The following is a 23,041-nucleotide window of genomic DNA, read 5'->3' as shown; positions in this document are numbered from 1 at the left end:
AAATGTTACCCGAAATACATGCCCCACCTGCTCGTCATATGAATGGTTAACCAGTGCTATATATTCTGTTTTCGTTATGGCAATATCTTCATGATGTCATTTCTATATTAGAAATACAGGTGGTAAACAGTGTGCACAGGGACTGTGCCTAGCTTCTGATCAAGGCTCTCTCCTTGACCAAACTTTAACCAGGTTCTTCTGAGCCCTCTTTGTCTAGGCCTCATCTTAGGCCCTGTCTTCAGCCTGCCTAGTCCAGTTTTAGTAAAAGTCCTGCTAAGTGAATCTGATCACCCTGCCTGCCTTCAGCAAGAATCCTGGTAAATCAGCATGGCAAGCACCCTTCTACCTTCGATGTCTCCTCTTAGGAATTTTCCATCCACCAACCCTCCCCCGACCCACTCTGCTCAATGACTATAAACCCCCAGCTGTCTTCACTGTATCTGGAGTTAAGCCCATTCTCTCTCCCCTATGGTGGTAGTCTTGGCCCTATTGCAATAGTCCTGAATAAAGTCTTCCTTATTGTTTTAACCGGTGTCAGAATACATTTTTAATAGTGATACTTCCTAGCTCTAAATGCTGGTGGCATGATGACTGGCAGGGATCGCTCTTCCTCAGGGTCTCCCAGTAGAACTTCCCTCAATACTAACACTAGTATTCCATCCAAAATTTGTCCTCTTTAGATTCACTTTGGACTTTACTTATAGCAAGTTAATACAGCTCACAATCCCTTATCTGGAACTCTTGGACTAGATATTTCAGAATTCGGAATTTTTCATTGCATAAAGTATTATGACTCATACACCAGTATGGCTTGGGGCGGCACTTGGAATCAAATACGTTAACATTTTTTAGCGAAATATATGAATTTAATACTAAGTTAGGTAAGTAAAGACTATAGATAGCCTGTCAGGGAGGTCAGGTTTGGCTGCCAAATGAGTTTTGACGTCAAACATGAAAAACTTCAGATTTACAGAGATTTTTGGAATTTGGAATTGTACGTGTAACAATAAAACAATTTGTGGAGAAATAACCAAAATCATCCAAGCATGCAGTTCCAACCAGTTTATGTCATATTTATATTCCTGATCAAGTCCTTTCTCCAAATGAGAAGTGAAAGGTGAATTATATATTCTAGAATTACTTTTATGGTCCAAAACAAAACAAAATTGATCTTAATTCTTCAGAATGCAGTCTTTCTTTACTTTCCCCAATAATTTTGTTTTTCCCTATCTTGAGTTAACACCCTCTAGTGGTTGTCATCAGATAGTCAATGCTGATATAATCAAAATTGCCAGCAAAGACCAGATATTACTTAGTTGGTGAGACCACTTGTACATCATGAAAGAACAGAGAATGTGACTAAATGAAAGGTTAACAATTGGAAGAATGACTTAATTGCGTCTAGCTACTCCATCCTAAAAACAAGCTACAGTCTATTTCACTTAAATCATAGAGATTAATGGTATTTGAAGATATTTACTATAACAAGGACTTTATGTTGGCTTTAGGACCTAATTTAACATATAATGGAAGGGGTATTGAGGAGTGATGACAGAAGCTAAAGTAATATATTGTAATCAATTGTATAATGTATTGGCCTTGTTTTAAATTTTCTATTATTATCTATAGATGGCTTATCAAATTAGTCTAAGTAATTAAAACTTGAAATTACTCCAAAATTTTACAAAAGATGTAAAACGCTATTCATTTAAGAAACACAAAATATGTGGTAAGATACTATGTTAGGTGTTAAAAGATCATTTTAAAAAAATTATCCTGTTGCCCATTTTCTCTGTTGCTTTTCCATGTATTTGGATCTCTACAACCTTCAAATGCATTCAAAAATACATTTTCGGGCTTCCCTGGTAGCGCAGTGGTTGAGAGTCCGCCTGCTGATGCAGGGGACACAGGTTCGTGCCCCAGTCCAGGAAGATCCCACATGCCGCGGAGCGGCTGGGCCCGTAAGCCATGGCCGCTGAGCCTGTGCGTCCGGAGCCTGTGCTCTGCAACGGGAGAGGCCACAGCAGTGAGAGGCCCGTGTACCGCAAAACAAAAACAAAAACAAACAAACAAAAATACATGTTCTCTCCCATCAACCTGCTTCATCTGACCTGTCAGATTAGGGATAATTTTATTTCCTTAACTACTCACAGCTGTCATACTACGGAAATGGGAGCTATAATTTGGAAAGAGATTATTAGAATTTATGTAGAAAATGCTACTATTATGTTTAAATAAATCTTTTACATGAGATTTAAGTAGTTATCCAATATTAACCATATGATATTTCATCTCTAAATCCTGCTGAAGTTAAAAACAGAACCACAATTGAAAAGAGAACAAAAAAGCTTCATAGGTACCTAGAGTGTAATATATTTATGTTTTAACTATTCTAAATAGTTTTCACTGAAAACTATTAGTTTTCTAAATTAGTATTCTAAATTTCCAAGGTACATTATATTCATTGCTAGTGGTTAATTTTAACACGTAAGCAGGTTCATCCTCTGTGTTTTGCAAATGTAGACTGACACTTTAAAAAGGCTCCTAGTTCTAGTAGTATGTATCTTCCTAGAGGAATGACCAATGGAAGCAAGGTTACCTTAAAAAAATGTTCAAGAAAAGGGAAGTTACTTTAGCCTGGTCAAGTTAAAAAGCCTCTAAAAAGGCCAACTGAAATAAAGGGCAAAATACATTTATTTTTCTCCTTTATTAGAGGAAAGGATAAAACTTAAATCGTTTTAAACAATAAAGTCACATTACGGTGGTAAAAGGAAAAAGCCATTTCGTTATTAAAGAAGACTCTATGCTTTGTCTACTGCATGGATCTAATACACAAATTTAAACCTACCAGGCATGGTACATCCACAGAGGGTACATCCACAGGAAGGAGAAGTGAACTGGCAAAAACTGGTTGCTCAGATTTTACCACTACAAGCTCATGGAGTTTAACCAAATGTGAAAGTTAAAATTAATCTACAACCAAGAAAGCAAAAAAAAACTTTAATAATCTTTAGAAAAAAATGATCATATATAAGACACTTGTCGGCAAGAAGTTTTCCATAAAGTTAAGAAAGGATTTATCTCATGAAGTAGTAGTTTACTTTCAGAAACAATCTCATCTAGAATCATTCAATATGTCTAGTTCACTTGGACATTCCAAATACAAAGCAAGAAAGGGAGTCCTTGCAAGATGTGTTAAGTTTAGTCAGTTTTAAATAAATACAAATATGGTTAACTACATATTAAGATTGTCCACCACCAATTTATGGGAAGTTCAGAACACAGCAGTGGAATAAAGCACTTATATTCATTTTCAGTTCACTCCCTGAAATAAGGAGTGAATAGTGGTTATTCTGGCTGTGTTTGGCTTCCTTTATGTCAGAGAAGCTAGAGGCTCCTTTTTCTTATACATAAGCTTTAAATGTACTACTGGGGAGGGGGATGTACAGGAGGCAGGCTTACCCAAGGATGGGATGTATATGTCCATGAAGGAATCCAAAATATTACCCAACTAGTATACAGTTCTCTAGATAGTTGGTATTAAAGTAGTTCCATGGTCTCAAAGATTTAGATCACCTTCCAAAGGGTCTGTCACCCAAACATGAAAAATTCTTAAATATGTTAAATGGAATAACACAGCTCTACTATAATGTACTTCTGTGACTTTTGGTACCTACAGTTGTTCCTTGGTATCCATGGGGGGTTGGTTCCAGGACACGTGGCAGATACCAAAATCCACAGATGCTCAAGTCCCATAGTTGACCATCCTTATCTGCAGATTCTGCATCAGAGGATTCAACATACCGTGTAGTACTGTAGAATTAATTGAAAACAAAATCTGTGGATAAGTTGGACCCATGCAGTTCAAACCTCTGTTGTTCAAGGGTCAACTGTGTTTTAAAAAGAGGAGCAACAGTCTACCATAGAGGCAGCTTTGAAGCTAGATGAGACAACAGATTTGAATTTGTCAGAAAATAGATCTGACTTTGTTGGAAAAAAGATAAAAATACAAAGCATGATAATTGATATCTATTAGCCACTACAATCTCTTAATGATCAGATAAAAGAAAGACTCCCCAATAATAATTTACCTATTAAAGATGGTATCATTTAAAGAAGAAAAAATATTTAAATTTTATTTTCAAGAGCAACGTAGGCATAAGCAATCTTGTAAACAGACTAAGCCACTCTGGCATAAAACAACTGTAACAACTTCAAAAAAATCTGTACACCATTTCGTTTTGATAAACCTCTTATCTCTGTATTCGAATATAAGTATGCTGCACTATTGACCAGTGATTCTATGAGTGACACACAGACATTTCAGTTTTGTTGATTGTCTGTCAACAAAGCACCTCTTTAAAGAACTCTATAATTTACGTGAACAATGAACCATAACTATAATTTGACACAAAGTAGGTAAATGTGGGTCACATACAACACTTTCAATTGTTGATAGAAACAAACAACAGAAACTTTATTGCATTTAGCTCTGTACAACAGAACTCTTATTTATACTATGGAACTACCAGTTATACTGTAGTATAGCCGTTTAAGGGGAAACTCCAATAACTGATTCTTCCAATAGCAGTGAAGTTGCTGCATATTATTTTGCTCTGTAGAAACCAAAACTTTCTCCAAACTATTAAAACTGTGTAACTTCTAATGCTATTAATCTCTTAAAATTTGACATGTAATGTGCCACTTTTCTTTTATTCTAAATTCAAAGACCAGGTTAACTTCAAAGTTTTTTTTTTTCTGAAAAATAAGATTAAAATAAATGTCTGAAAGAATATCATTGCTAGATAGTAGAAACAGGATGTGCAGATTGAGTCAAGTTCAGTTCTGGCACACCGACTTGAGAATGACAACTGTCTCTCTTAGGAATTAAAAATACTTGAATACAGGTTACTCCTTTCGTACTCTTCTTTTGCGTACTGACTTTACTGGCCCATCTCCAGATCCTGTGCTCTCATCTGCTTCCCTCATCTAGGGAAAAAAATATGAAAACGTTTATTTTCATACAGTGAGTAACTAGTAGAGAGTAGTAAATAATGTATTTCTTATTCTCTAAAATACATGTTTCTAACAAAACATCTTTATGTTTATATATATCTTTATCTTTATGTTCCTTTACTTAATAACTGATCAAAAACGTGTATATAAATTGATGTGTCAATTTGTTCATCTTTTGCCATGATTACATTTTTAGAATAACTCTGTTTGTCAAATATGCATCTGACAAGGAATAATGCTAATAACTCAATTCATGATTTTATTTCATGATTTACAACTTAATCTAATGTCATGGTTAATTAAAGGTTACATGATATTTTCATTGTGGGATATTAAGCATTAACTATACATCACAATGTTTCTGTAAGTAATGAATTGCTGAGCTGGTTTTACAGAGACTTTTTCAGAACTTCTGGTACCTAATACTTTGAGAAAAATTAACAGAGAGGAAAGGGAAACATTAAACTTATGGTTTGGGCTTTTTCTCTCCTTTAATTCTTATCCTTCCAGAATAATCGTTTATATATAAATTAAAATTGTATAACAATAAAATAATGCAGGTATTATACAAAATAGTTATAATTATTTCTAAAGGTTATATTATATAAAAATTGATTTATTTTAGCTCACTGACAAACATATAAGATTAAAAGACTGAAAAGATGGAATTTAGATACTTTTAAAGGTACACAAAATATTTTACAAAGCAAAATGTAACTAGAATACACATTCAGTGAATGATTCCAAGTATTATTATTAAAAGAGTGACGGCGGGAAACAAGGACTGTTTAAAACTCTGTTCTGGAAGAAATTATCTTCACCCAGCTCCCTCTAAATAAAGATATTCATACTAGATACTGAGCCCCAAAACCCATTTAAAAAAAAACTCACTAGGCAGTTAAGACCAGTAACCAGGTATATGTACTGAATAAGCTTTAGAAAACAATTAAAACAATAACAACAGAAGTTTATCTGGGAGATTTCTTCAAATAAACAAAATAGCAAGTTTATCTCATCACATGCAACAGCCCAGGCATAACGGACCTTTACCCTACCTAACTCTAAGCTATGAGAGTGCTGGGGACGGCGACCAGCAGGTTGGGTTATGCAGCTCTTAGAGGGCTAGAGAAGCAGAGAAAACAGGCTTGGGGGGGGTATATACTAGGTGAAAGAAGAAAGCTCGGGTTCTGAATTATACCTGGATGGTTTCTGATTCCATAACTAACTATAAAAAAAGGCACTGTGGAAAGTTCTATCATACATCAGGATGGAAAAGGGGGCAGACATATCAAGTTAATGAAAAACTAGTTTATTAAAAATTTGAGAAAAACACCATTACCAGGCATAGTACTCAACTACCCAATGAATGAAATCTTTCAAAATGTTACAGTTAAATAACTGTGACAGTGAGAATGTTTTCACAATGGCTAAAAGAAAATTGTCTTGTAATAAACAGAATTACTTTTTAAATATTCAGATGGTCTGCTTATTACACCTTTCAACAAAACACTTTAATGAAGTCATTTTTTACAGACGTAGCTCTCTCTTTATATTTTGTAAACCAAAGGCTTACTTTATACTGTTTCATTAGGCATTAAGAGGACATAAATTACATTATTTTCATGCTTTCCTTAAGGATACATTTTAAAGCAATATGTATGCTCTTAAGAAAGCTGGGAGAAATATGGCAAAAAATTCTTCAAAAACCAGATTGCTTTTATTAAATATTTTTTTATGGATTAACAGTCATACATAGAAACTAGTTTATTTTCTGTTAAAGAGTTGCTTACCTCATCCTCTGATCCAGACTTATTTGATTTATTACCTTCTTCTTGTCCTTCTATGGTTTCAATTTCTTCTTCACTCTTTTCCTCAGGTTCACCTTCCTCTTCTAGAGTTTTTTATTAAACAAATTTTATTAAAGGCAAAAACTTGAATCAGAATTTTGCTACTTAAAGTATTAAATAAAAGTGGAGGGATGTATTTAAATTCCAATATTTAAAAGCAATTTCTTCCATTAGACATTTTAAAAAATTTAAATAGAAATATTTAGTTTACCACATTTTATAAATAAACCATATTTGAGGAAAGGGGCAGGTTTAAAGAATTTTAAAGCACTCAGTCTGTATGTAAAATGAAAACCAAAGAATGTGTGTGTGTGTGTGTGTGTGTACACACATATATGAAAATATACGTGTGTGCATGTGTGTTTTGAGAGAGTATGTTTTTTAAATCAACTGTTTCATCAACTATTAAGTTAAAAACAGTGCTCAAGATATAATTTAGGTTATAAAGGGCTCATTCTGGAGCCTGGCTTGGGATGCCTGACAAATATCAATAGTTTTATTGCTACCTCAATGTGCATAAGGAAGTCACACTGGAGAGGCACCAAAAAAAGTCTCAGCTGTCTTCAGTTCTAACATCTTCTGGAGTTTAGTAGAGGGTGGGAAGGGGACGTATGATTCAGCAATCCTTTCAAGAGATTAAACTATTTGTTCTGCATGATAAATTATCTGATAAACAACAGCCCTTGGGAGACTTGGTGTGGATTTTGTTGCTGCAATCACCTGCCTTAAACCGATTACTATTCTACAGAAGCCATGGTCTGTACCTCCCATCTCATCCTTGGAGGGGAGAAAAATCTTTGCAAAAAGCTACGGCATATGGGATTCATAGTTGCTAGGTTCTGAAGCAACTGAACAATTTTTACACCTCTTTCTTCCTAGAAAACAAAAGTCATACGTTGGATGTCTGCTCAGGTACAACCCAGGCAAGGATGTTACTCCTCTTCGCCAGTCACGCCTTCTTGGGGATTCAAATGGTATACATTTGACAATAAACAAGTGCAACAGCCAGTGTTTACCACTTAATCTCCTATTTTAAGTGAGCTTTGCCGAGCTTTGTCCCCATTATTAATCACCATCATCGTCTTACCTTTTTCAAGAATTTCACCATCACTTTGCTGTCTTTCCTCTTCCAAGTCTTCCAAGTGTACTGGTTTCTCTAGGGCTGCTTCCTCTCCCTCCTTCTCTTCTTGCTCTAGTGCTACCTTTGTTTGTGGTTTACATATGTCCAGTTTTTTGAACTCCGCATCTTCATATCTTTTCTGTCGCAGTTGAACACAAGCTATGTTTACTAAAAGCAAAGCACTATTTACAAAAAGACTTTTTACAATAAGTGATATCATAGTAAACTATCAGTAAAAACCTACAGGCAATTCAGTTTATTACTTTTAAGAGCCACTTGCTCCAATATAGAACTCCTAAACGCTAAGAGATTTTTTTTTTTTTTTTTACTGTTGACGAAAATTCATTTTCTTTACCTTTACTTTTCTTGGCCAACAAAATGAAGTAATTAATGCTATTGGAAGCACTGCTGCCACAAGATAAATGAACCAAAGCCATGGGCGCTCTTCAGTAGCTGCCATCAACTGTTTGTATAAACTAGGCTAGAGAAGAAATAAGCATAAAAAGGCATATAGATTTTATAAACATTCGTTCAGAAATACAGCCTACAAAAACAAAAAACTTATTTCACCTAGGTGGTTTTATATTAAGGAATCATGAATTTGTAAGATAAAAAATATTTTATTTTCTCATTTTATACTTTGTAAAGTTTAAACAATTATTCACATGCATTGCTGTTTGACACTTTGTAGTAGAAGGTACATTATACTATATAGGTGAATATTGCTAACCTACCAGCAAGAATTAGGACAGTTTTCTCTTTTGGTAAGTTTCAGGATAGAACTACTCTTTATGGATGTGTTATCTGGTTCATTTAGAAGTACACAACTCTCTGATAACTCATCCTGTACTTTTAAAAAACTTACTAAATAAAAAAATCAACCTGATAATCATTGTTTTCTTTTTCTTGTTTATTAACAAATTTTACACACAACCTTCAGGAAGGAAATTGTTTCTCTTACTAAAATAAAATCTAAAATCAGCAAATGTTTTAGTTAAAAGAGTTTCCAAATGAGAATCCCTTTACCTTTACTTACTCTTCTGATGGTTTTTGCTAATATCCAAAGAGACCTAATGTGAGGTACACATTTTTCTTCACAGTAGTTGGTTTTAAATATAGATTCTCCAAGATGCATTGTGTTGAAATACTTAGCTTATTCTTTTCTAAGTAGTGTTAAGATTTGGGGGAAAAAAACGGGAACATAATAATATTAAATTTTAAAAGTCTCTATACTCCTCTAAGTGAAAAGTAGTTAAAGTGAATAAAGAATATTTAGATTACTGTTCCCATTTAGGCCTTAAACTGATAGGTGACAAAGATATTAAGTCTCATTTCTAGTAGTAGTAGTGGTCTCATTTCTATAACCATCAAAAGGCACTCAATCCCATTATGCTATCATAATTTAATAAATGAAATGAAGACTTACATATATATAATTCATTATTAGTTTATAATGAAGCTGTATCATATTTGGTAAAGCTAAATACTCTGTCTACATAAATTTATTTAGATATGTTTCTTTAGCATTTAGTAATTATTGCACATTTATTTACCTTTTTAAAGGCCATTTGTACAACCTATAACCAGGACCACATCCTATTATTACCATATGGTAAATACTGTACCTCATTATCATTTTCTATCATTATTTTCACTCCCCAACCATCTGCAGCCCAGCGATCTGCTACTTCCTTTTCCGAACAAATAATAAAATTATCAAAGTAGATATCAGAGGTCATGGACCAAAGCTCTAAACCAAGAGCACGGAAGGAAGTCAGAAGAAATGGGTGACTGTCTTCAAAATAATCTGGATTAGGAATTTTTCGAGGACTCCAGATACCCTGTGAGAAAAAATAATTCAAAGACATTTTCAAATAAAATAATTATAAATGTTACTCAAGAAGTAGTTGGTGTTGAATGAAATTAGCAATACTAACTGGAAAAAAGAAAACTTTAACTGATAATTAATTCATTAGTAATTCACTAGAAATAAAATCTTGTTTCTTCTTATCCGGAACATGATGTTCCCCATGAAATATATCCTGTACATGATGTTCCCTATGAAATATATCCTGTACATGATGTTCCCTATGAACAATGACTTTAAAGTCTGCAAAAGGGGACTTCCCTGGTTGTCCAGTGGTTAAGACTCTGTGCTCCCAATACAGGGGCCCTGGGTTTGATCCCTGGTTGGGGAACTAAGATCCCACATACCACAACTAAGCCCACACACTGCAACTACTGAGCCCGTGCGCTCTAGAGCCGGCACACTGAAACTATAGAGAAGCCTGAGCGCTACAATGAAGACCCAGTGCAGCCAAAATAAGTAAAATAAATAAGTAAGCTGCCAAAAAAAAAAAAAAGAGGCAGAGTGAAAATCCAATACAGAAACTTGAGTAATTAAATTTCACAACTGACACTGTATTAGACAAGTTGGGGTTTTTTTACATTTAGTAAAGATATTCAAGGCAAGATTCATTAAAATTGTTCAAATCAGAGATCACTGTATGGCAAAAACGGAACCGCACCTTTCAACATATACTTGTGATAGGCATCAATAATCAACCATGGTTGAATATCAGAACAATTATTCAACACAGAAGTTCCATTAGATCTTGAATGATTAAATTCAACCAAATCAAATAAATTGGACAATATGATCACTCACTGACTTATTCCACCATCACATATGTCTATTCTGTGCCAGGCACTATGCCAGATGCTAGGATACAGTGGTAATCAAGGCAGACATGGTCCCTGCATTATGGTGTTTAAAGTCTAATGAAGGAGATAGACGTTAAAAAAGTTACCAAAACAGACATTTTGTGATAAATACTATAAAGAAAAACTACAGTGAGCAAACAGAATATATAACTGTATATATAAAATAAATGTTAGAAAATGTCAATGAATAATTAGATAAAACTAGAGGGCTAAATGGATAACATAAGGACTTCTACCCCCAAAACTAGGTATACTCAAAAAATATCTGATTCATATTAGGGAAAAAAATTCAATTTTAATAATACCAGAGAGTAAGGAGCACGTTAATTAAGCACAGACTTTAATTACTAAAATGTACAACCTGAGTCTTCTTGATCAGAAGTCACTTCTTATATTTAATTCTAAAATGAAATTTTATTCCAAAGTGATCATCAGTATAAGGAAAAATATAGTATAAAGTAACTTATCTTTAGTTCTTAATTTTATTCCCCCAGAAAATTAAATAAGGAATGTTTCACTTTTTAAACATAAATTAGCTGGAGTCTATGTTCTTTGACTTCTTAAGATAGCTAAGGCACACTATTATACAAAATCAAATTTCCTGAAGTTAACATAACATTATCAATAACTAGATAAATAGCACAACATTTTAAAGTTTACTATGGGACTGGAACAAGTGGTTATTACCTGGTAGTTAGGGTTATCTATCATTGGAGGTCTCCATACTCCTTTGTATTTTGGGTTATCTATCATGGGAGGGCTCCACTCACCACACCCAATCCGACATGCTGGATTAGAAATCTGAGGTGCCTCCCATTCTCCATCCATGTCTTCATTCCTTAGGATATTAGAACAAAGCAAATGGAGGAAACTCAAGTCTCTCCTGTCAGTCATATAAACTAGTAACAAAAAAGTAAGAAACATATGAAATTGACATTTGAAGATGAAAAATGCTTACCAGTCAATGGGTTTTTCAGCATTAGGATCTGGAATAAATTTCGGTTCATTATCAAGCCAGCCATCAGGTTTAACAACACTTGAATCTTCTATTTGGGCAGGTTCACTTTCATCCCTGTAAATACAGTATTTTACGCTAATTATTAATTATACAAGCAGTTTAAAAATGCATGCTACAAAATTCATAAGGTACCAAAAGGCATTTCCTACCCTGTCTTTGAACCTACTACACCTCCCCTCTCTCTCATCCACCTAAATCTTCTACTATACACTTTTTTATATATATTACTTGTTATGTTCTATACACACATGCACATATGTATGTGTGTGTATATGTATATATATATATACACATATATATATATACATACTTTTTTTACACAAGTGATAGCATTCTATACAGAGTATGTTAGACCTTGCTTTTGTTCACTTAAAAACTCATTCATCAACAAACATATACGGGATGACTACTGCATGTCAAGACTATTCTAGGAGCTCTGTTTTATATAAATATATATCTGCTTCATTCTTCTTAACAGTTGCATAGTTTTATACTTTGTGAATATATCATAATTTATTTAATTTATCTATTGTTGAGAATAGTGTTTTCAAAAACTTACTATGATGAATAATGCTATAATTAATATCCTGGAATATATTAGAAATTAATAAGAAATTAGTTGTCAGCTATATGAAGTAAAATTTTTTTCCAGTTTCTCATGCATTTTTTAATGTAGCTCATGGTGAGGTTTTTTTTTGTTTTTTTTTCATGTAAAACTCATTTATTTTCATGTAGTTGAAATTTATTAACATTTTCCTTTATGATTCTTCAATTTTATGTCATATTTGGAAAGGTCTTCCCTACTCCAATATTATTTTTTAAAAACTCTCCATATTTAATTCTAGTAATTTTTATATTTCCATTAAAAAATAACACTTAGAAAGTAAATTCTAAAGTATATAAACATAGTCACAGTAAGTAGTGAATAGAATTACTAACATAATTTTCATCTTTACAGAAAAGTAAAAATTTTAAATAAGAAGCTACATTATGATTTTCCAAACAAAACTTGAATAACAAACTGAAATAATCAACAATATATATGTAAAGACTGAGTAACAAACTGAAATAATCAAATCTATGTATGTAAAGACTTGTACTTGCCTGTTATCAATGTTATCTTAGGGTCTCTGAGGGCTCAGAGTAACCAGGGTTTAAAATTTAAGGGTGCATCTCTTTTAGCACTTTATAAAAAAAATTCTCACACATTTCACCTATCAGAATGAGGTTGGTATACATAGTTTCTCTCATTGTTTCTCTCATTGTACAGTTTCTCTCATGAAATTGTACAGTTTCTCTCATGTCCCAGCCCTACTCTTTATGGGCAAACAAATATGAAACAATGTTAGAAAGCCCACATGGAGGGATGTAGTCCTACCTTTTCTGATAGCATGAATTCATGGAAGTGATACACTAATAAGTGACTTATTAATTTTTTTTTAAATGTACTATTCTTCCTACCTTGCACAAGTTACTTCCTACCTTGCACAAGTTACTTCCCTATTATACTATTTCCCTTAAGGCAAAGACATTTTCACTGCTAACCAGTACCCCTATTTATCTAAAAGAGAGTCAACATGTTAACACTTCTGGTTTTCCAAGACCAACATTCTATGTTCTGAATAGGTGGTAAACCCCAATGTTTACAAACAACAAGAACTTGAAGAAATAGTAATAGACACTTTCCAAAATGAAGTACACAGAGAAAAACTGGTTTTAAAAAATGAATAGATTCTCAGTGACTTGTGTTACAAATGTAAAGCAGTCTAACACACATTTAAGGGCATCCCAAAAAAGAGATGGGGAGGCATATATAAATATTTAAGAAAATAATGGCCAAATGTTACCCAAATTTGATACAAACTATAAACCCACATTTCAAAAAACTCAAAGAATCCAAAGCAAGGCAAATATACACACACACACACAAATGACATCGAGGCACAACAAAAATCAAACTATTGAAAACCAGTAACAGTGAAAATAAATCTTAAAACCAAATAGAAAAAAATGACATATTATGTAAAGGAGAACAAGGATGAGAATAACAACTGACTTCTCATCAGAATCAGTGTGAGCCTCATGATAAGGAACGGCTGTTGCAAAATAACTATCAACCTATAACCCCATAGTGAAAAATCCTTCAAAAATAAAGGCAGAATAAAGAGATTTTCAGACAAATAATTTAAGAGAATGCAATGACAACAGGTATGTACTACAGTGTATTCAGACAAGTTTATCAAGCAGAAGGAAAACAGTAACAGACAGGAATTTCTATCTACATAAAAGAAGAAGAGTACCAGAAATGGTAAATATGTGGGTAAATAAAAGAACTTTTTCCTCATAACTGTCTGATAAAAAGAGACTGATAGAAGAATAAATATGCAAGGCCTTCACAGTATATAAAGAAGGAAATGTATGATAATAGCATGAAGGATGTATGGGAAAAATATAAGACTCTCATATGATTTACTTAGACATGAAGTGGTATAACACTATTTGAGAGTAGACTGAAATAGGTTTAAGATGCATATTGCAAACCCTAGAGCAACCAGCAAAACAATAAACTACAGATGAAAAGCCAAAAAGCCAATAGAGAAGAAAAAATAGAAGACTCAAATAAAATATAACTCAATCTGAAAAAACCCAGGAAAAACATTTTATAAAAAGCCACAGAATATATGGGACAAAGAAAAAACAAGTAGTGAGATGGTAGGTTTACACCCAACCATAGCAATAAGTGCATTAAATGTAGATGGTTTAAAACACTCAAATTAAAAGGCAAGACCCAAATGTAGTTGCCTACAAGAAAATCACCTGAAAAATAAAGGCATATACAGGTTACAGGTAAATAATGGAAAATACTATTCAATGGAAACATGATTTAAAAGAAAATTGGAGTGCTGATTTAATATCAGACCAAGTAGACTTCAAGACAGAGAGTATTATAAGAGTTTATAAAGAAGGACATTTTATAATAATAAAAAGGTCAGTTCCTCAAGAGGTCATGAAATACTGTGAACTGATCTAGTAACAGATCTTCAAAATACTTGAAGCAAAAACTAATAGAACTCAAAGGAGATAAAGACAAATCCACAATCACAGTTGAAGATTTTAGTTCTCTTCTCTCAGTAAGAGAACAGACTGAAAACCATCAAGAATATAAAAGCTTTTGAACAATTCTATCAACCATTCTGATGTAATTGATATTTGTGAATGTTTTCTGACCACAATAGAATTAACTTGGGAGTTAAAATGAAAATCAAATCTGGAAAATCCATAAATAATTGACAACAAAGCAACACATTTAAAAATACATGAATCAAAGAAGAAATCACTAGGGAAATTATAAAACAGTATGAACTGAATATATATTTGTGGAACTTAGTTAAAACAGTGCTTAGAGAAATTTTACAGCTGTTTCTATCGGAAATTATTTTCTACCTTAATAAGGTAGAAAAGAGAAGCAAATTAAGTCCAAAGTAAGAAGAGGAAGGAAATAATGAAATACAAAAAAGGCCAATGGAAGGGAAAAAACTAAAACAAAAGCTGGTCCTCCAAAAAGCTCAATAAAATTGATAAACCCTCAGCTAGACACATCAAGAAAAAACACTAATTGCCATATCAGAAAAGAAAGAGGGGACATCAGTACAGATCATTACAGACATTAAATGGATGATAAGAGATGCTGGAACAATTAGACACCCATATTTTTGAAAATTAATCTTGATTTATACCTCACACTACATACAACAATTAACTCAGAACAGAGTTTTAGTCAAAACTATTTGTCTAGAAAACAAAAGAAAATCTTTGTCACATTTAGGCAAAGACATCTTATCTTAGTAAGATGCAAAAAGCATGAATCATCAAAGACAAATATTGACAAACCGGACTTCATAAAAATTTAAAACTTCTGCTCTCTGTTATGAAAATTAAGACAAGCCCCAGAGTGAAAGGAAATATTGCATACTGCATATCTATATTAATTGACTTGCTGCATAACAAATTACCCCAAAACTTAGGGGCTTAAAGTAACAGTTATTACTGTGGTGTCTGTACTGCAAAATCTGGGTGCCACCTAACCGGGTCCTCGCCTCAGGGACTCTGGCACTGGCAATCTCAGACTGAGGTAGGCAGCTTCTGAAATGGTTTCCAATGATCCTGCCTCCTGGTATTCATGTCCATGTGAAGTCCCCTCTCCTTGAGTGTGGGTGGGACCTAATAACGTGCTATTAATGAACAGAAATTAGTAATGGTATGTTACTTCCAAGATTAAGTTATAAAATACTATATATTAGTTTCCCTAGGCTGCTGTGACAAAACACCACAATCTGGGTGGCTTAAAGTGACAGAAATTTATTATCTCACAATTCTGGAGACTAGAAATTTGAAATCAAAGTTTTGGGCAGGACCATGCTCTCTCTGGAGGCTCCAGGACAGGATCTTTCCTTGTTTCTTCCTTGCTTCCGGTGGCCACTGACGACCGTTGGCATTCCCTGGCTTGTAGATGCATCACTGCAATTTCTGCCTCAATTGTCACATCGTGTTCTCCCTGTGTGTCTGTGTCCAAATTTCCCTCTTCTTACAAGGACACCGGTAGTACTAGATTTAGGGCCCACCCTAATCCAGTATTACTTCATCTTAACTTGATTAGAGATGCAGAGGTCCTAATTCAAATAAAGTCACAATTACAGGTTCTGGGTAGACATGGAATTTTGGAGGACAGTGTTAACCCAGCACAGACTGTAACCTCCATCTTCTTCGCACTCTCTTCTCCCCTCCCTTCCTCTCTCCCTTGCTTCTGTTGAAGACAGCTACCATGTTGTGAGATACTCTGTGGTGAGGCCTAGATTGCAAGGAAGCAAGGGATGACTCTGGCCAACACCCAGCCAGGAACTGAGGCCCTCAGTCCAACAACAATTCAGTCCCTTGAGAGACTAAATCCTGCCAATGCCCACTTGAGTGAAACTGAAACTGGATCCGCTCCTCATTGAGCCTTTAGATGACTATAGCCCCAGCTGACATCTTAACTGCAGCTGAAAGGCCCAGGGCCAAAGGACCTACTAAGCTGCAGTCAGAATCCTGAATCACAAGAAACTGAGAGATAACAAATGCTGTTTTTAAGCCACTAAATTTTGGGGTAATTTGTTATACAGAACTAGATAACTGACAAAACACCTGTATCCAGAATATAAAGAACTCTCATAACTGAATATAAAAAAATAACCCAAATAAAGCAGTGGAAAAAATTGAAAAGATACTTCTCCAAAGAAATTGATATGAATGGCAAGTAAATGAAAATTGGGGAAATTAAGGATTAGTCATTAGGGAAATGTAAATCAAAACTACAATTAGATACCACTACAAACCTTTTAGAATACCCGAAGAAAAACAGAAAAACAAAAACAGATAATACCAAAAGGTCAAAAGGTACAAACTTCCAGTTATAAGATAAATAAGTCCTGGGGATGTAAGGTACGGCATGGTGACTACAGTTCACCACACTATATCATATATTTGAAAGTTAAGAAGAGTGAATCTTAAAAGTTCTCAAAACAAGAAAAAAAGCTGTTAACTATGTGAAGTGATGGATGTTAACTAAACTTACTGTAGTGATCATTTTGCAATATATACATATATCAAATCATTATGTTGTACATGTAAACTATTACAATATTATATGTCAATTATATCTCAGTTAAAAAAAACAGATAATACAAAATGCTGTTAATGTATAACATCTGGAACTCTTACATAATGGTGGGAATGCAAAATGGTATAGCCCTTTGGAAAAGTTTGGCAGTTTCTTACAAATTTAAACATACACTTATTGTACAATCAAACTCCTAGGTATTTATCAAAGAAAAAGGAAAAATTATGTCTATACAAAACCCTGACCACAAATGTTTGTAACAGCTCTATTCATAATTGCCCCAAACTGGAAACAACCAAAACTTCCATCAATATGTGAATGGATAAACAAATTATGATGCATCCCTACAATGGTACACTACTCAGCAATAAAACAAAACTAATTACTGATACAAGCAAAAAATACAGATAAATCTCAGAAAACATCATTCTGAGTGAAAGAAATCAGAAACAAAAGTTATATACTGTATAATTCCATCTTATATGATATTCTGGAAAAGGCAAAGCTATAAGGGACAGAAATTACATCAGTAGTTTCCAGAGGTTAAAGGTGGAAGGAGGGAATTGATTACAAAAGGATATAAAGGCCTTTGGGGAATGATGGAAATATTCTACATCATGACTGCGGTAGTGGTTAGATCACTGTATATATTTTTCCAAATTCATAGAACTGTATATCTAAAATAAATGGATTTAACTGTATGAAAATTATACTTCAATAAATCTGACAGGAAAAAAAACATGCAATCAGAATCCAGCAAACATCCAAAGGACAATACTTGTTGACCAAGGAGATTGCAAGGTTAGTCAACATTAGAAAATCAATCAATATAATTCACCACACTAAGAAAATAAAGGAGAAAAACCACGTGGTCATCTCAATAGATGCACAAAAAGTGTTTTACAAAATATAACACCCAATCATGGGGAAAAAAAACTTAGTAAACTAAGAATAAAACTTTTTTTACTCATACTTAGTACATCTACCTTTATGTAGTCACCTCCCAACTGTACTAGGGTTGGTCTGTGTGACAAACAGAATACAGCTGAAGTGATGGCATGTCACTTTTGAGATTAGGTTATAAAAGGCACTGCAATTTCTGTGGTTGTGCTCTCTCCCTCTTGGATCACTCCCTCTAGGGGAGCCACCTGCCATGTCATGAGCAGACCTAAGGAGAGGCCTAGGTGGCAGGAAACTGAAACTTCCTGACAAAGGCTACAAGAAGCCAGTGGGAAGTGGATCCTCCAGCTGCCCAAGCCAAGCTTTCAGATGCAGGCAGCTCTTACTGGCAGCTCGACTGCAACCTCAGGAGAGTCTGAGCCAGAACCTGGGAGCTAGCCACTCCCAGATTCCTGCCTCTCAGGAACTGGGTGAGTTCATGTTTGTTGTCTTCAGTTTTTTGGTAATTTGTTACACAGCAATAGATAGCCAATAGGGTGGGTTAAATACATAAAGACAGACAATCTACTTAGCAAAACCATAATTAAGAGTTAACTGTCAGCAGGGAAAAAAAAAACGTTCTTAGGAATAAAGGTAACAAGATTTTAGGGAGAAATTACAAAACATATTTGAAGGACAAAGAATATCTCAGTTAAATGGAGAGATATAAAAGTATCCCTCACCATCTGAATTCAAGCTATAGGTAATCTGGAACTGAATACATTTCTTTTAAGGAAAATATTCATAATCCTGTAGAATGGAAACCACACAAATACTCAGCTAGTGAACATTTTATGGTATGAGTAAATCCTATATAAGATGCTGAGAATACGGCTTTTTAAGCCAACTAATCATTAACTGAAAACACCGCAACTATGTAAAGTACGCACACACATACATGATAAAGATCAAACTGGGAACTAAAATTAAAGTGTTGGTGTTTTAGATTCATGGAATTTTTTCCCCCACAGCATTGAAAACATACAAAATACAAATACTATATTGAAAAGGGCAACAAAATTAAAATATTAATTAAAATGAAAATTAAGATAATTAAGAGGCAGGGGAGTGCAAAATCCGTTTTAGAGAAGTATTTCACCCAAAATAGTCAAAATAAGTAGTACTGATGTTTAAAAGAATAAGCTTCATTGGTTGTAAACTTCACTTAAACACACGTTACTTCAGATAAACACACGTTACTTTATGACAAAGAACGCTTTGCTACTGAATTCTTTGCTTACCAGTCTTCTGGTTTGACAGCAGAAGGATCAGGGATTTTTGCTCTTTCATCCCAATCATCAGGTTTTTTATCACTGGGATCTTCAATTTCTTTGGGAGGACTGATAGGAGGAACCACATCCTCTAGTAGGTTTCCTTTGTTTACAACTATCTGATCAATTAATACTTCAAATGTGTCATCTGGATTCATCACTAAAGACCAATTTAAACATAATACACTTATCATATTGACAGACATGACATGTTAAAGATAATCTTCTACCCTAAACTTCATGGGTAAAATTTTCTCTCAACCACAATAGAGGAATTACCGACGTATTAAATCAAAATACACTGAAATCACTAGATATAATGCTTTCTAAAACCAAAGATAAAATTTTAAGTAATAATAATAATTTAATAAAACGCTCCATTACTTCTAAAATAAAAAATACCCAATAGCTAACTCAGCTTAGGACTCACATGACCAGTCAGCTTCACTCTTTCATAGTTAAAGAATACAACCCAATCTTCACTATTTTAAAATAATTTTTTGAAATGACCTCAAACTTTAAAAGTTGCAAGTATGCTATAAAGAACCTTATTTTTTCTTGAATTACTTGAGAGTAAATTACTGACCTCATCCGTATCATCCCTGAATGTTTTAATGTATATTTCCTATAAACAAGGACATTCTCCTATATAACCCAAATCTAGGCACCAAAATCAGGAACTTAACATTGATACATTCTTATGATTTCCTAGAAATCTATAAAGCTCATTGGCATTTAAAATTTATTGATTCATACACCATAGTGAAAAATGTCTTAAGGATGATTGAAAATATTCAACGTCATACTTCAGTACGTTTGTTTTGAGGTAAATTCTAGCTCTTTAAAAGTCCCTAAGCCAAAAGTTTCATAAAGGACCCCCTTATCATTGTAATGACAAAATAAAAGCTCTTTTTCCCTTCTGTAAACATGGGGTGGGGAGTCACTGAGTATAATTTATATCTTTGGAAAGAATTGTAAATGAAAGTAGCTACTTAACGTTTGCTTTTAGTAAGTTAAGGAAGTAGGAGCTGTCAATAAATGTCAGGATGATCCTGACTTAACTAGGTAAATGGGCTACCACTTTCTGTAAAAGCAATTCTGAAGTAATAACAATCTCCAGAGGTTTCAGTCATAACAATGACAAATTATTTATATCAAAATCAAATATTGCAATTTATATACAAACTCAAATAATGTAAACGAACACTCAGTATTTTCTCCCTTCTCTTTTTTCTCCACCATTTCCTCTTCTATTACAGCTGAGATTATAAAACTATATTACTACACAAAAGAAAAAAGTCAAGATTGAAGCAGAACTGAAAATAAGATCTTAAATGCAAAAATGTGCTAGACCCTTTCTAATAAAAAAAAAGACATTTCTCAAGAAAAATCCCAAAAAGACTATTTTCTGAATAAATTTTGCATCTGAAATGTTTTAAAATTATAATAAATCAGAAAAGCACATGATAATTACACATATGTGAAAAGACATCTTTGCCCAAAATTTTTAGCCAAAAAACCTTTCCGTTTATAAAACTGTATTCAATGTTCTAAATGAATTTACAACAAAAGGCATTGGATTATAAAGTCTTTTAAGGGACCCTGTAAGGTTCTTAGAACAACTACAGGATAATGTTATAAAAATATAGTAGTATTACAGAAAGTTTTTTTAAAAAGAAAATAGCCACTCGATAATCCTAGCACAACAAAAGTTTTTGTGTATAGTAGTAAGAAAAGCAAATGTTTAAGAGTCAGACTTGAGTTTTAATTCCAGTCTTAACCAATTACTTTTGTTTCCTAGGGCAAGTTACTTAACCTAGATTAAGGCAAAATAGAGAGAAACACAGGACGGTTGTAAACAAAGTGTCTAGCATAGAGCATGGTACCTATCAGGTGATTAATAAAAATTAGTTTTTTCTAGTCTTTTTCTTTTTGTTTGCACAATATGTCTAGTGGCCATCAGGATGTGCCTCCAATTTGAATCTCGTTTTCTTTCCCAATTTTAATATTATAAATGTCTCTTCCTTGTTGCCAAATATTTTCATAGTTATCATTTTGTATTGTATAGAAAGAAAACCACTACTGTAACATTTGGGTTGCTTCCAATTTACAGTATATTTTTACACATAGGTCATTTTCTTTCTTCTGGATTATTTTCTTTGGATAAATTCCTGAAAGTGGAATTGTGGCCTTTGATTACACTACCAAAGTGCTTTTGACCAGGTTTATACAAAGTCTAATTAAAATTCATTTTTCCTAGTTATAATTTCTCATTATCTCTACATTTCTACAGTTTACTTTATGCTTCCCAAAATGTCTAGTACTAGTCCAATTTCAGAAAAAGGTATTTGATATCAATGCTGATATTAAAAATAAAATTGGTCCCTATGTTGGCAGACAAAATGAATGTTTCTGTAACTGCAGTTTTTGGAAAGAAAACTGAAATATCTTAGTCTTGGATGGAGTTGTCCTGTTAGGTTCTGACATGCTGTGATTTTAAGTAATCATGGGCAGAACAAACCTCTGTAATTGTATGTTCTTGGGAAGAGGAAAAACAATCCCATGTCCTCCTAGTCAACATATACGCAAACTCCTAGTTACAAAGGTAAAGCTAAGTATGTTAATAGATGGTTGCTCAATGCTTTCCCTTTCAAAGTTTTCCCACAACTACCACAAGGCAGGACCCAACAATGACAACTGCCTATAGAATAAAGTCTAATATTAAGGGCTTCCTCCTCTTTAACCTTTTTCTCCAGTTTTCTATTCTTTCAGCACCACTAATGTCAGGGTGCCTAAAATATCCCTTTCCTCTCCTATCTCCCACATTGTATCTACACTTCAAGACTAGGTCAAATATAACCGCCTTCACTAGGTTTTCTCCAAGTTTCCAAACTGAAAGTAATATTGTTTTTGAGCTCTTAAGTACCTCATACGACACTTTACTTTCTACCTGTGCTGTAAGTATTCTCCTAAAGAGATAAGCCCTTAACAGAAGGACCTGTGTTTCTCCCAAAGCACTTGCCATGAAAACATTGGTGGTCAACAAATATCTTTGAATTAATTAATGAATTAAAAGGACATACCAAGGGTATAAAGATGAGTCCTCCTGTCTGTAAAGAACTTTTTAAGGTCTACATCTGGAGGTTTGGCATGCTTCTCTTCAAAAACTCCAGTTTGGGGATGTTTATGTCGGAAGATAAAATGAAGTTTATAATCTTCTCCACATTTATCTGGTCCAAACATAATGGTATAGGATGTTTTATCATAAAAGCTTTCCTTCAAAGAGAGATGAGTATTGGGATTAGTCCAGAATTAGAGTATTTAATGGATTTCTCTATTCTACCCCATTGGGTAGAGTTCACAAAAACGTATCAAATGCTAATTCACCAAAGAATTAGTTGACACAATTGACAATAAAGGATGTGGAAAACACAACAAATTTTATTTCAA

At 33.7% G+C, this 23,041-nt stretch overlaps 1 protein-coding gene across 1 annotated transcript in view; it reads right to left on the bottom strand.

Moving 5' to 3' along the window:
• Window positions 1–4,908: 4,908 nt before the first annotated feature.
• CLGN (calmegin) overlaps window positions 4,909–23,041 on the bottom strand; it is a gene marked incomplete at its 3' end in the record, with an annotated part of 30,038 nt that continues 11,905 nt past the window's right edge. The window contains exons 6-14 of the mRNA XM_079696501.1: window positions 22,675–22,867; window positions 19,562–19,751; window positions 11,666–11,779; window positions 11,395–11,545; window positions 9,609–9,824; window positions 8,339–8,464; window positions 7,951–8,122; window positions 6,807–6,907; window positions 4,909–4,989 (exon numbers count right to left, since the gene is read on the bottom strand). Coding sequence (XP_079552627.1) covers window positions 4,909–4,989; window positions 6,807–6,907; window positions 7,951–8,122; window positions 8,339–8,464; window positions 9,609–9,824; window positions 11,395–11,545; window positions 11,666–11,779; window positions 19,562–19,751; window positions 22,675–22,867 — 1,344 coding nt within the window. The remainder of the gene's footprint in view (window positions 4,990–6,806; window positions 6,908–7,950; window positions 8,123–8,338; window positions 8,465–9,608; window positions 9,825–11,394; window positions 11,546–11,665; window positions 11,780–19,561; window positions 19,752–22,674; window positions 22,868–23,041) is intronic.

Source organism: Hyperoodon ampullatus, assembly GCF_949752795.1.
Source record: "Hyperoodon ampullatus genome assembly, chromosome: 1".
Taxonomy (NCBI): Eukaryota; Metazoa; Chordata; class Mammalia; order Artiodactyla; family Ziphiidae; genus Hyperoodon; species Hyperoodon ampullatus.
Note: the sequence above shows the minus strand (reverse complement) of the source record. Positions and strands in the feature narration are given on the sequence as shown.